The sequence below is a fragment of the Plutella xylostella genome, chromosome 17 (assembly GCF_932276165.1).
Source record: "Plutella xylostella chromosome 17, ilPluXylo3.1, whole genome shotgun sequence".
NCBI classification, from domain to species: domain Eukaryota; kingdom Metazoa; phylum Arthropoda; class Insecta; order Lepidoptera; family Plutellidae; genus Plutella; species Plutella xylostella.
This window is the reverse complement of record NC_063997.1, coordinates 8,530,126-8,544,776: the sequence shown is the minus strand read 5'-3', so window position 1 is coordinate 8,544,776 and position 14,651 is coordinate 8,530,126. Positions and strand designations below refer to the sequence as shown.

The 14,651-nt window shown below is 39.8% G+C and overlaps 2 protein-coding genes across 2 annotated transcripts; both read left to right on the top strand.

The window, feature by feature from the left end:
- Positions 1 to 1,622: 1,622 nt before the first annotated feature.
- LOC105389458 lies at positions 1,623 to 5,839 on the top strand. The gene is made up of 7 exons (XM_011560566.3): positions 1,623 to 1,948; positions 2,313 to 2,479; positions 3,038 to 3,794; positions 3,873 to 4,031; positions 4,228 to 4,396; positions 4,944 to 5,137; positions 5,363 to 5,839. The coding sequence occupies exons 1-7, from the start codon at positions 1,879 to 1,881 to the stop codon at positions 5,752 to 5,754; spliced, it is 1,908 nt and encodes a 635-aa protein (XP_011558868.3). The 5' UTR covers positions 1,623 to 1,878; the 3' UTR covers positions 5,755 to 5,839.
- Positions 5,840 to 11,190: 5,351 nt separating this feature from the next.
- Positions 11,191 to 13,914, top strand: LOC105389459 (D-beta-hydroxybutyrate dehydrogenase, mitochondrial). Its single transcript, XM_011560567.3, has 5 exons — positions 11,191 to 11,232; positions 11,688 to 11,949; positions 12,084 to 12,241; positions 13,276 to 13,441; positions 13,542 to 13,914. The coding sequence occupies exons 2-5, from the start codon at positions 11,703 to 11,705 to the stop codon at positions 13,886 to 13,888; spliced, it is 918 nt and encodes a 305-aa protein (XP_011558869.3). The 5' UTR covers positions 11,191 to 11,232; positions 11,688 to 11,702; the 3' UTR covers positions 13,889 to 13,914.
- Positions 13,915 to 14,651: the final 737 nt, after the last annotated feature.

The following is a 14,651-nucleotide window of genomic DNA, read 5'->3' as shown; positions in this document are numbered from 1 at the left end:
AGGTTTAATCCAGTCTCCCTAAACCTTTAGATCACTCGTCGTACAGTAGTATGAGTCACACCCATTGTTCTGGCCGCATTTCTTTGGCTGGTTCCCATGTCCACTATGGTGATGATTCTCGCACAATCCTGGCGTGATACAGGCATGATTTATGGGTACGAGAGCCGTAAGACTTTACAATTTTATAATTCTTTCACAACGACAAAAAAAAGAATGAAATGAAAAGCAAAACTAGAAACGAAGCAAATGTTTTCCTAAATTTTCAAACCCGAAAATTTTCCTTCTTATCTTTTTTTATCCATGGCTTCGAAAAGAACACTATTAAAAAGAGTTTGCATTTAAAAATGTTTGCATAATAAACTATATTTCATTAAACTTTTTAATTCATGAAGCTAGGTTCTATATCTTAGGAGATATTAAGGTGTTTGTCGGCATTTTGTGGGTGGAACTATTTCATTGCCCGGCAGTGTATTTCTTCATTCTATAAGATTTTAAGTTTGCCAGTAGTGGTAATTCGCTCTTGTGGTTTCAATAAACCCATCTAATCTATATTAATACATAATTCATTAGTAAATAATGAGATATGGATCAGTTTAGTTCGCTCCCACCGGAACAGATAAGTTTGTCGCACTATATGTATGGAAACAATACTTTGGTGTTGGGATGCGGTTGATACGCGTATTATAGATTTCATAAGTTCGGTAATTTAAAATACTTCAGAATTTCGTATCTTTCATGAAGTACACTTACGTACACTTACACCACGGATTTTGATGCGTTTTTTTTAATAGAGTAACTACTTTAAGAGGAACGTTTATATAATTTTTAAAATTATTTTTTGTAAACTTTTTTTAGGACCAAGGGAAGCTCGCGGGAAACGCAAGTTCACATTTAAAAGCTGTCGCATCCAAGGAGCAGGGTTGAATAAAACGCGGCCGCGGCGGCGCCCGGATGTTTCCCTGCTAATTGAATTCCTGGGCGCTACAAGCCCGTGCATGGGGCCCATTTTCTATGTGTCCCACAGACCAATTATACAGATTTTCTATTCTATCCACTACTGTTCCAATTGTGCCGACTCCACCGTTCGTGACAGCCACTTGTTCAATTGCATCCACTGGTTTATTGTTTTCGGGTTTTTTTTCCTTTCTTTGTGTCAGACTTGTGTTGTACAGAATGCACCATAGAAGTCAGATAGTGTCAATGGGGTGGAGTATCGTTTCCTTTGTAAGTTACGCGTAGTTAAGCATGTGATAAAGGTCAGTCAGAAGTCAGAAATTAAATAAAATGTACGTTGTAAGTACATATTCACAGTTCATATTAAGCTGCATGAAAACGTTTAAAGTTAATGTTATGCTTAGCGTGTTTTCCAAAGTTATCTATGAATGTATAACAAAGATAATTGCAGAAAACCATTTGTTAATCGTAAATAATTAGTTAAATAAGTAGATACTAGTACTAAGTTAATGACTCATAAAAACTACCAATAAAATTATATAGGAAATTGATTTCGAAAAAATGAGAGTATTTAAGTACCTTAGTACCTATAATCGATATTATGAATCAAATATACAAATTATAGTGGTATATGCGAGTAAAATAACATATAAGTGGGTAGAAGAAACCGTATTAAATGACAGTTAGTTAGTATAAAGGGACAACGTCACAGCAGGTAGTATCTAGACTGGTAATTAAAGCAAACACATAAATGCCCACAAGATATCCTTCATCATGACTATCATGAGCAATTAGTGAAGAATCTGTCGATAGGTCGTAACATCATAATCAGTGGACAATTTACGGTCGACAGTCTGACAAAGAGGTCGTACCTACTTAGATATACTTTACACAAAAAAAAGTGTGATTGAACTCAAGGAAAATATGAAATGTGTTTTGAAAGTGTGTGTTCTAACGGTTTTGCTTTACCAAGTGGTGGTTGCTGATAGACCAGGTCAGTAATATACTAAATAAATAGGTATATCTGTACTTTTATACGAAACAAGAAGCAAGTTAGCAAAATAAGTACTTACTGTGTTTAGAAAACTACTACTAAAAAACTAACTTAAACCCTTCCTCCTTCCCTCATCTAGCTCTATATGTAAGTACTTTAATTGAACATCAATACGCTGGTTGTTTTACAGTGGTACTTGTCAACGATAGATATTATGTATGAGCTTCCACCTTTATATTAATAATCAAACATAATCGAATCGCCCTTACCAGGCTAGCCGTTCTTTCCCCTATTTACCATTCAGCGTAGTCATCCCCAATATAATATAATAAGATGATATAAGCATAACTTATACTGCTTGCAGGAAAACCATGCGGGCGATGCGTGCCTGCACAAAAATGTGATATGGTAAATTTAATGTCAAGATCAGAACAAGAGGAGTGGTCCAAGAAGTACTATTGTGATGCCCCAAGAGAGGCTAACAACGCAGCTGTACCGTTCGGGTTTGCATCGGTCGCTAAAGGAGATTATGTAAGTTAATTAATTCACTACCTAATCCTATGTTAAGTATGATAGTTTTTAAAAACAAATAAGTACACACTTAATCTCTTTGTTTAGTACCTACCTACAAGTTATAAATAAAAACGTAAACTTATTCTAAAGCTTTTGAACCAGGCAACTATACATGCAATTTTAGTAGGACCATTACGGAATTTAGCCGAAATACATTCCTGTCACACAGTTTCGATTACGATCCTACGGTAAACAAATGACTATTAAGTATGTACTTAGATTAACTACGAGTTCGCTTTTGAAGAGAATGAGTTGCAATTATTTGTTTGTAGCATATGTAATAGAGTTGGTGAGTTGGTAACTACCATAATAACTCGCCGAGCCGCACATCAAAACTACATTGTTTGGAGCAACTGACCGCTGATATAGCTATTAATCACCAAACGAACTTGTCGTGTAGCTTCGGTCGATGCAACAGTGATAAATGAGCCAAAGCGTAATTACAACATTCATTTACCATTGCGAACTGTGTTTGCACTTAATTTCAGTTTCAGATAATAACCGTTCCAATTTCAGGTTTGCTGTCCCTTGACCAATAGCAACAAACCACATCCGAATAGGGAGCCGAGCATCGATAGCGGCGCCATCGTATTTGATAATGGCCCGCTACAGATTAGTGGGCAGATACGTAATAGCAACCAAATGGAAATTAATAAACGTATACAAAGACAACAGATTGATACGTCGGGCACAATAGACTCAATCAGCAGCCAAATAACGAGCAGGCCTCTTGTTCAGAATATAAATAGCACGACTAAAAAACCTTCCACTGCAAACAGGCCAGGACGAGATAATCCCCTTGCGAATGTCAAAAGACCGACAGAAAATGGCAACATGAATAACGGTAACCGGCCAAACTACGAATTCCCTACTTTTGGAAGAGACGGTCGTCCTATATTTAACAATCAAAACTCCTTCGACAATCAAAATGGGCCACAGTTCAGCCAACAATACCAGAATCAGCCGGCGTTTTATGGAAATAATGAATTCGGTTTCACACCACCAGACCCCGCTGGTTTTGATAACACGAGAGCCCCGAGTCAACAAGGCCGTCGCCGCCCCACCAATGTCAGGAGTCCGAGGCCACCCATTACCGATAATCCTTATTTTTTACCGAAAAATCCTAATACGGCTGGCAACAGACGTATGGGAAATCCTCGTGTCGGAAACTCCTTCGCTAATGGGATATCGGGTCAATGTTCTGCGCTAACAAGCTTTCCTCCTGACCCAAATACTGGTTGCTGCGGGAGAGACCCCTCCGACAGGATTACAAGTAAGCCCCCTATTTATTGTTTTTTTGTCTTTATTTCCTTGAAATATTTCAACGGCTAATACGAGCATTTCTCCCAAGATCCTCCTGCACAGCCGCAGGGGCCGGCCATGTTGACTCCGGACATCGACTCTGGTTCGTTCTTCGGTGGCTTCATGAAACATATTTTCAACTTCGGCGACGCGTCGAGATTCAAACGCGCAGACGACCTGAACATTACTATCGACACACGCATCACTGGTAAGAAATACGTGGCCATTCTACCAATGCTCAATTTTATTATTATTTTTATTTAAAAGTAGATTCAGATAGTCATGTTCACTAGTAGTCCCTACCCCTATTTTTCTATACCTATGCAATGATTGTTAACTTAATCGGAAAATATCCATCCAAATATGCCAATCACTCATCCCACCCTCTAACAAACAACTTACAGGAGGGAAAGCAACAGAGCTGAACCAGTTCCCGTGGCTGGCGCTGCTGAAGACGACCTTCAGCTACGGGTTCAGGGAGGCCGCCTTCGCGTGCGGGGGCTCCCTCATCAGCGCCAGATACGTGCTGACCGCGGCGCATTGTGTGGTCGAGGACGGCGCCAGGGTTAAATAGTAGGTTTGAGGTTTTAGATATTTATTTAGAGTTTAATAATTTATATTAAATCGGTGAAATGAGAAAACAATTCTAGCTTAACATAAACATGTTTAATAACCAGGCTAGAAGACCCCTCAAAAGTACCTACATATTAAATTAGATGGTTGTCGTACATAAAATGAAGGATTTTTGATGTCTTGTAGAAGTTTATTATCATTATTATTGCCAATTCTTGGAAATCGGTGTGTGATATCTATCGATCATCTCAGTTCAGAAGGGAAGCTTAATATACCTAAATAAATACTAGTCAAAGCTGAGGCAATCAAATATTGAAAGCTCCATAACAATAATATGTGTAAATAATATCAGGAAATCGGCCGGTGACCTAGCTATACTTTAAAGTTGCGTAAGATCATGGGCCAAATTTCATGGTTAGGTATAGGTTATCATCATCTTACAAATTGGTAATTTTTCGAGTCAAAAATCAGTTAACTTCCTAATTAATAGAAATGTTAAAAAGGAACTTCCCCGCCACCATTAGTGTAATCGCTCTTTCCGTTACAGTGTCGAAATCACATTAGCCGAGTTCGACAAGCGGACGTTCCCCACCGACTGCGTGGCGACGGCGGAGGGCCGGCGCTGCGTCGAGAACCGGGTGACTCACGCGGACACCGTCCTGCCGCACCCGCAGTACGACGACTCGCGGCTCCAGAACGACATCGCACTGCTAAGACTTCGCGCCACGGCCCCCTACACCGGTACGCAGAAAGCCAATTACACACAATCACATAACAATATTACAGTAATCGCTAACAGGATTAATGCCAATCGGACCTGCTTATTCTCAACATTGATGTTACAACGGACATAAGCGCAGATAATCCGGCTTACCCGCTTATTAAAACCCCAACAATTCAGTCGCTGACGGCCTCGATGCATTTAAGTAGCGGCGCGTGAATTAAAACTGGAAATAATCCTTGCAGAGTTCATCAGGCCTATTTGTTTGGCGCCGATCGACGTGGACTCGCCGGAGTTCTCGAACATTCCGCTGTCGGTGGCGGGGTGGGGGCGGGACGGGGAGGCCAACTCGGACGTGAAGCAGTGGACGGTGGTGGCGCTGGTGCCGCAGCGGGAGTGCAGGAGGAGCTACTCGCAGCTCACGCGCCGGCACCTGTGCGCGGCCGGCCAGAGCGGCCAGGACACCTGCAAGGGGGACTCCGGGGGGCCCCTCATGATCCTCTACGAAGGCCGCTACTACGTCTCCGGCATCGTCAGCGGGAAGAGGGCGGACTCCCCCTGCGGAACTTCCGTCCCCTCGCTCTACACAAACGTCTACCAGTACTTAGACTGGATAAATAGTAACATAAGGAATTAATCGTTTTAGCTATTAATTTAATTGGACGACATTACACTAAGTAAACAGTGCATTTACAATGACATTAAAACATGTTTTCACTACATGTTTGTTTATAAACTGGTTGTAAGGACTCCTATCCATTTCCTGCGATTTCTAACTAATTGTTGGTAGGTAGGTTGACTAGGTAAGTTGGGTGACTCAATAATATAAGTAATTGTAAAAGTTGTCTTGTACGTAAATAGTCGTCATTATAAACTAGACTACCCATTACTCATCAACTAAGTATTAACACAGTAGTAACCGCAAGCAGCCTTGTGATTGTGACTAGAAAGAGTCAAGAAAACACCAATTAAGTACCTTAGTCACAGAATAATAACTACATAGTACCAGGTACAGAAGCCCATCTTCGCAATGGCCTGCAAAGAAATATGACTCCATCCCGTAAGCAATAAGATCTAATTTAGATCGCGTTCCGGCCGCACACGTTTTTATTTACTTACCTACCAATTAATTTTTGAGGGAATATGCGCCTTATTTCACTGGACTACGGTGCATAATAAGTTATACGTGGTTATACGCATTGAAAAAGAAGCCACCTTAGGGTTGCCTCAGCACCACAGACTACAACGTTTACTAAGCAACGGACTGACTTTGTAAAAAGAATGTCATGTTTTAAAAAAAAAATAATTTGAATTTAGAATACAAAGCTATTCCAAACTTTTTTTCTATTGGAAATAACCAGTAAAAACAATAACAATTTCATAGTTAAGATATTTTGAAGTACATAAAATGTGTATGAATACCTAAAACATTTAATTTTGTGAAAACATGTTTTTTTTTTGTTATAATTTATATTATGGATATAATTTATATTATGATACAGAACGTGTTAGTTTCGTTAAGCACTAATCCCACTCAGCGCACATTTTATAATCGATTCATTAATGCATTTTGAAGGTAGTTGTGTCTGTAAATTTAATACTTTAACGAAAACAAAATTGGAATAGACTTTGTTCAACATGGAGAAAAAAAAGGGTTTGTAGTTCGGATTAATTTCATTTCAAATAAGGAACGTAGAAGAAATCAATAAAATACTTAGGACGTCTTGCACAACAAAGTTAAATAAAATTAAATCTATGACTTCTTGCTCTGACATTATACTGTCAGAGCAAGAGACAAACTATTTAATTTTATTTAACTTTGTTGTGCAAGACGCCCTTAGATTAGTTTTACCTGTCAGCATCTTTTGGTAATCTAAAAAAAATTAAATTTGGATCACGATCCGTATTTAAGCAATTAAATACGGCTCAGTATTTTTTTGCTGCTTTTTTTCTTTTTATGTCCATTTTTCTATTCATAATTTTTAATAAATACCTAAATACGACATTTATAAACTAGTACAAAATAGGAACAAATAGCGCGCGCGTGTATCGTCTTCCGCTTGCGGCAGCCGACTAGATTTGCCCCATCGATGGGGCAGGCGCCAGGCTGGCGCCTGCGCCGCCCATGCGCGGAGTGACACAGGCCTGCCTTAGTTAAGAATTCCCAATACAAGGTTTAAGATATGGAAAGAACGCAAACGCACAGTTCACAGTCCACAGCATGACAGTCTTATATACAAAACTAGATCATTAATATTGTTAATATTGCCATAATGTGATTGTGGATCAAATACCTAAGTTTGGAGTGAGTCTGTAAATACCTAGCTAAAGTAGTGGACTTCATAACGTTTTCCTGCGAACAACGAGCAAACTTAGTACTGCAACTACTGCAAGCAACTTAAAGGAGGCGCCCACTATTCAGTCTTCACCTACAAATTTTATTTTCGCTGGCTGGTTGGTTCCCGACGCCATAAAGATAAATCGTCGCGATAGATTCATGCGCTGGCATTACCCAGTCCAGTATCTGCTTTATGAGGCTAATAAAAATATTAATTCACTTTTATGGGACAAAGCCTTGTTGCGAGAGGAATTAAACGGCTGACGGTTTTGACGGATGATGACAAATGGCGACCTGCGACGTTAATTTCGGCGGGAAACAGCATTTTTCCGACGCGCAGTACAGTTTAGACGCAGCGAATTTCCCGGCTGATTCATTAGGTCAGAGGATGTTCCAAAAAACTGTAAACTCAACCTACAGGTTGCTAATAATGAATGGTAGTAAGTATTACAATCAATTACCAACTTAGGAATGCGAATTAAATTAGGTATTTTTTATAAATTATTTTAGTTATACTTACGTAAGTGCCCTTAACATTTGTTTTATAGTAGGTTTGTCAACGAACGTATTATATTGTAATAGTTGGAGCCTGAAATACTACAGCAAAACTGTGCACGTATACTCCATTGCATGGCGACTGTGGACCCTTAAACATCGTATGCTGTCCTCACCCCAGAGCTACAGCGCCTGAAATTCCCCTTCAGTTTAACTGAAGATCTTCCCTGAAAACCTGTATTAGTTAACGCAATGAATAACCAGCTTCCATTTTTTGACGAATACCTACATAATTTTAATACTTATCTAATAATAAAATTATGGTGTTACATTAAAATAAATAACACATAATATAAGTACAAAACACATCATGTACTTAAGTACTTATATCAAAAAGTAATCGGATACGCCACTTTCAGTCTGCAGTCCATTGTTCACATGAGCATAAGATAGGTGCTATTGTTTTTCGTCCTACAAGGGTACAAAGGGTACAAAGTACAAACATACCAAGTTTGATCTGACAACAGAACCTGAAAAAGAGTAAAGCTTGATTTTCCAACTCTTCTATCTCTGAAACTCGCAAAATCTGTCAGTCACTATTGAACTGTCGGTGTAGCGAGAGCGTATCTGCGGGACACAATCCCGAAGAACACTCAAATGAGCAAACACTATTATCAGCCGGCCGGTCGAGGGTGTGCAGATTTCCCCAGAGCTCTATTCTCTTCAAAAGTGTGCGATGAATGATCACTATCCTGCACTGAAACGGTACAACGGCTTTCTTGTAAGTAACACTGGAGCTTGGCTTTTATATTTTTACTGTTATAAAAGGAACAGTTGGTAAATAGGTAGGTACTAGCGAAAGTACTCATATTTGAGGCATTAATAACTATTAGGTCAAAGAAAGGAGAAATCGTAGGGGTGATGTGTTAGACGTTGGTCCTCGTTTCATGTCGATGCCGAAAAAAATAGGGAATAGTAATAGTTAACAACATTTAAATTTATCTAACCAAACATTTGAAATATTTCATCGCTGGTTCACCGCTAAACAGGATTTAATGAAACGAGCTAAAGTGAACTAATTACAAAATAACAAACCAACTAACACCGCAACATAATTTGGCAACAAAAAATGTGTTTTAATTAAAAACGCAAACAAAGATTTATGCGGTTAGCGCCGCGCCAAAAACCGGGGGCGTTATTTACCGCGGTTTTCGTCACTGATCCGGTGATCCGGGAATTTCCGAGTCCCCGAAGAAAAAACAGCAAATCGGGGCTTGTATCTGATCGCGGTCCGGCCAGCGGGAAATTTATGTAAAATCAATGCGACAAATAAATAAAACGCCAGCAAAGTGTGTATGTGGGTCGTGGGCCGGGGGCCCGTACACCCGCGCGTAGCTGTGTTGTTTGTGATATTGTGCTTGGGGTGTTTTCTTCGTGCATTCCTGATGTTTGTTTTACCGTGTGTTGGTGAGTGTCACAAGGTTTTCTTCTTATAATAAAGGCGTAGCACACTGCTACAAAGTCCTATGGCCACTATAGTATACGAGGTTTATTTTTCTACTGTCATGGCATACATTTTAACAACAAAGTTTATGAAAACCCTGTTTTAACCCCCGATGGGAAAAGAGGGGTGTCAAGTACTTACCTATAAGTTTAGTGTCTGCGTGTCTATTCGTAGCTTCCCTCCGCTTACTTTGTCTGCCACCTTAATAGGTGGCGGACTACTAATGTAGCAAGTGAGTTTAGATCAATGCTGACATGATATGAACTAGGATGAACCCTCAGCAATCTCTCGTATACGTTTGAGGGCTGAATGAAGAATTACTTACAGATTGAACTCTGAATTCGATTGATTTAGGACGAAAATGATTCATCTGCTTTACGGACAACCACAATCCTTTTGTATCAGTAATGAAACCTACGGATCTCTAAAGCGGTGCGGATGTAAATATTGGCGTCCCATCACAATTAGCGAGCCTCGTCCCGCGCCCCTCACCCCGCGCTGACACCAGTCAGTGTTTCGTACTCGTAACAAACCAACTAGTGGCACGATTATCATAACATTCGTAACATTAAAAAACTTCAGCGAGCATCATTTTGCATTACTTACGATTATACACATAAGGAAGGGTAATAAAATCTATGTGTCAAAATTTAATGCTAATCGCTGAGTGAACAGACGTAAGTTAGATACTTACTTCACCAATAACATAGAAAGCACACAGATTTTAGTTGGTCTTAAAAAAGCACGGTTCATGAAAACAACCAACACGCTTAGTTGCCTGTAAGGCTGTAACCTGCAAATAAATTACGGTAAAAGTAAAATTTGTTTTATTCCCTCACCGTTGTTGAAAACTCATATTGCTCAATGAATTATTAATATTTTCCAGGAAAAGATTTTCAGCAAAACTTTTACAACCATTTTATCGCCTCGCTTATGGGGCACTGTAAAATTTTAACAAACTCAATAATAACATCTTCGTTAATAACTAACGTGAGATATTAATATTGGAAATGGGAAGGTATGAGTATATTCATGATGTTTAATTTATGGTACTTAGGTAAGTACCTACTGTTTTATTTTGATTCTCCATAGAAATTTTGATGGGTACGTGACTTGTTACAATGGATACGCATATATATATTTTTTGCGAATATTGTTCTTATGACCCTTACTCTTGCAAAACCCTGTAAGTATAACTATGAAAGAAACGTACAAGTACTTACCTACTACTTCAAAGTCACCTTGCATAATTGAAACATTACTCGTTTTCAGGCATCAGCACAGGCAAAACAGGATTTTAACACGATCCCTTTTACGGATCATAGGACTAGTATTTACTAAGACACGTTTAACTGGAATTAGGTAGGTATATCGGATCTCCGGTGAAGTCACCCAGAAAGACAAGATTGGTTCCAACCATTGGGATCACATCACAGTGGCAGGACAGATGACCCTATTCGCCCTTTATTGCCTTTCTTGGAAAAGTATTTGGACATTCTCATTTGGCGTGTTTTTGCTTTTAATGAATTTAGTTACTCGTGGGAATTAAATTTAGGGTCATGTTCTACACATTAAATAGGCATGTAAAGGTACTTGGGATTCTCTGAATTAATTTAAACGTAGGTTATAATAGTGCCGCATTATTAACTAACGATGCAATATTTTTAACGTAAGATGGTACTAGCCTACATGTACCTACCTACTCCATACTCACTATTATTATTATAATAAACCGACCACCGCCGGCGGGCGTGAAGTGCTGAAAACTTTACACCTAGGTGAGACCTTACTAGATTAATTTAAATTTATAATTCTGCCGCGTTGGGTAGTCGAAGCTCTGATGAATAAAAAGATAAAAGTTTAAATAAAACATTATATTTTTACCATACTGTTGTTGTTGATCGGCGACAGAAGACGATACATAAATATTATACCTATTATGTATTCATTCATTATGCACTGCCATCCGAAACCAGTTTCATATGCAGCAGGCCAAGATAAGCAGTATATTCACAGTTATCTTCGGACTGCAGTCATCTTTAGTCCATACGTAAAATTCGCCTCTAGATACAATTTATTTACTTTCTCAATCAAGTGCGTGTCATTTAATTGTAGGTAATATTAACAATACTATCACACGCGCTTCTTAATTAGGTCAAGTTTTGTCCCAAAAACATCGTAAATAGGTATAAAAGGTATCTATATTGGTCCAGTTGTTGTGTGATTGTACTAGGAGTGCAGAAGTAGCATGGCAGTGACTCGAGTGGTGGCTATAACGGGGTGCGACAGCGGGCTGGGCTGGGCGCTGGCTGCGCGGGCGGCGCGTGAGGGTCTCATTACGGTGGCTGGCATGTACGATGGAACTGAAACCAATGCTGCCAAAGCCCTGAAGGCCTTGTCAGCACATCCCTGCGAGCTCGATGTGACAAGTCCTGAAAGTGTCGTCGGCTTCAGGGATTACGTCCAGCGACTACTGAAGGATCACCCCAATTATCGTAAGTAAAACTTTTCTTACCTTGGCTGTTGTGTTATGCTGGTGTGTTTGTTTACAAGTAAGCTACATTTCTCTCAATAAGAGATCGTACCTCCGAAAACCGCTTATCGTAACTAGGTATGTTGTTTTTTTCAGGACTGTACGCTGTAGTAAACAACGCCGGTATAATGACGATAGGCGACTACGAGTGGCAGAGCACGGAAATGATAGAAAGAGTGGTGAACACCAACCTGCTGGGCACCATGAGGGTCATCTCCCAGTTCCTGCCAGACTTGAGGGTCTCCGCTTTGGAGGTAAGTTTGTTAATAGATAGGTACCTACCTATAGTTTAATGAGACAGTTAGACGGTGCTGGAAATTAGCGAATATGTTTCGATCCGCTACCACTGAACTGCTGATCAATCATGACTAAGAATATCTGTAATAATGTATAACCTAAGAATTATATTATGTAAATATCTATTGTTGTGTGCGAAATGCATTCAACAGCGAATACTCGATACTATCTAGATAGTTAAATGCTAGGTACTTCAGTCATCGTAACTGAGCCCTTAAAAGCTGAATCCCCTATTCTCCAAAATCGTCAACGGTCACCCGGTTAATTAATATATTAAGATCATTTGAACTAAGTACTAATGATTATTATAGATTTTAGCGAGGTGTACAAACTTACCAATACACACTAGGATTTCTATAAAGCCATAGAATGACCAAGGAGATAACAAACTGGTTCTAAATAACAACCTATACAACACAACTGAAGTAGTAAACAAGCCTCTTTTTTGTAAAAAAAGGACATTTGGTTTATACCCACTGGTTTATAAATACACACTCGTCTCGTTGATAATTAGGTAGGTACTTATGATAAATGAGTGGAGACCGCGACTAGGCAAACGTAGTGTAGGACGTCCTCCGGCTAGATGGGTTGACGACTTGCAAAAGGTGGCTGGGTTATGATTGGACGCGCAAAGCTATGGATCTCATCGAGTGGCGTGCTTTGGTAGAGGCCTACGTCCAGCAGTGGACGATGATGATGATAAAGGAGTAAGTGGACTCATGCTGCATACTTTCCAAGTAGGCTGCTACCAAGGATCCAAGTCTGCGCCTTCTACTTACACCATAAACTACTTCAGAATAATAAAAACCCCGCGCTTCGTTATTTTGTATGCGACCTCTTTTGTGGCCACCGTCCAAAATGGATGTACGAACTCCTTGTTTCAGGAGTAGCGGGCTCCTTGGTAGATACCAAGGAGTCCGTACTCCTTACACTTCCTCAGAATAATAACCTCCTCACGCTTGGTAAACCTAACCAATGTTGTCATTGCCAGGGTAGCGTGAAGCCTCGTATAATCAACGTGAGCAGTCACTGCGGGCTGCAGCCGCTGCCAGGGTTCGCTCCGTACAGCGCCAGCAAGGCGGGAGTGCTGGCGCTGACGCAGGCGCTGAGGATGGAGCAGCGGCCCTATGGACTCACTGCCGTGGCTTTTATACCAGGTAACTACCTACTTATATTATAAATAGTTACTTACGTATTTAGTACCTACTTAATTGAACATTTTTGGTAATAACTAAATTAAATTTTCTTTTTCTTTAGGTGGCTTTGTAGGTGCCAGCAATTTGATGGCGCTGCAAGCAAAGAGTATTCGTTCAATGCAAGAGCATTTGAGCAAAGAACAAAAAACTTTTTATGAGAGAACCATGACCTCCTTAGCCGATTATCTACAGCCAGCATCAGTTAATATGAACTTCGATTGTCTGAAGGACGAAAACATCATTGAAACTTTCATGAAGGCTATGAACGAACAATATCCCCGTGAACTTTACAAAGTGGAGTCTTGGAGATATAGGTTCTACTACTCATTGATGAGACTCCCATTGCCTGAAAGGTTTCGTTACTGGATCATTAAAAAATTCATTGCTTTCCCTGTGATTTCCAACTAATAAATTATTACATTCATTAAACCTGATACCGAGTTCTTATTTTTACCCTATAGTAGGTACCTACCTATAAGTATGTAGGTAAGTAATTAGGTAAGTTGCTGGACAATCTGGACATTATTATCCTCTCACAACAACACTCGGTCCTCAGTATTTCTGACCTAAGTATATAGTCTTCTACTTCCCGCTACCCATGTAGATGTAGTCCCACGCTACGTTTGCGTTCTCCAATCATGAACACGTCAAACAACAACGGCTTACGACTTTTCGTCTACAAATACCAATTAGGACGGTCGAATGGCGTAGTGGTTAGTGGCCCTGACTGCTATGCTGAAGGTCCCGGGTTCGATTCCCGGCTGGGGCAGATATTTGTTTAAAGACAGATATTTGTACTCGGGTCTTGGGTGTTGATATTTATATTTAGGTAGTAACTATCTATCTATGTATTTGTGTAGATATATCAGCTGTCCGACACCCATAACACAGGTTCTGCCTAGCTTGGGGTCGGATGGCCGTGTGTGAGATGTCCCCACATATTTATTTATTTATTTACCTACGTCTGTTTAGACGCTCGTTTCTAAAGGTTGATCCGTATGCTACTGTAACCAAGGAACAATATTTCTCATAAACTTTGCATTCCTTATTCTGGAGTTTGTAATACATACTTTCATACGCAACAGGGCCGTACATTCGGAAACCGATAACATTCAGAACATAATGGTAAAAAGTGCACGTAAGCCACGACAAAGTGCCATTGCATTGACTA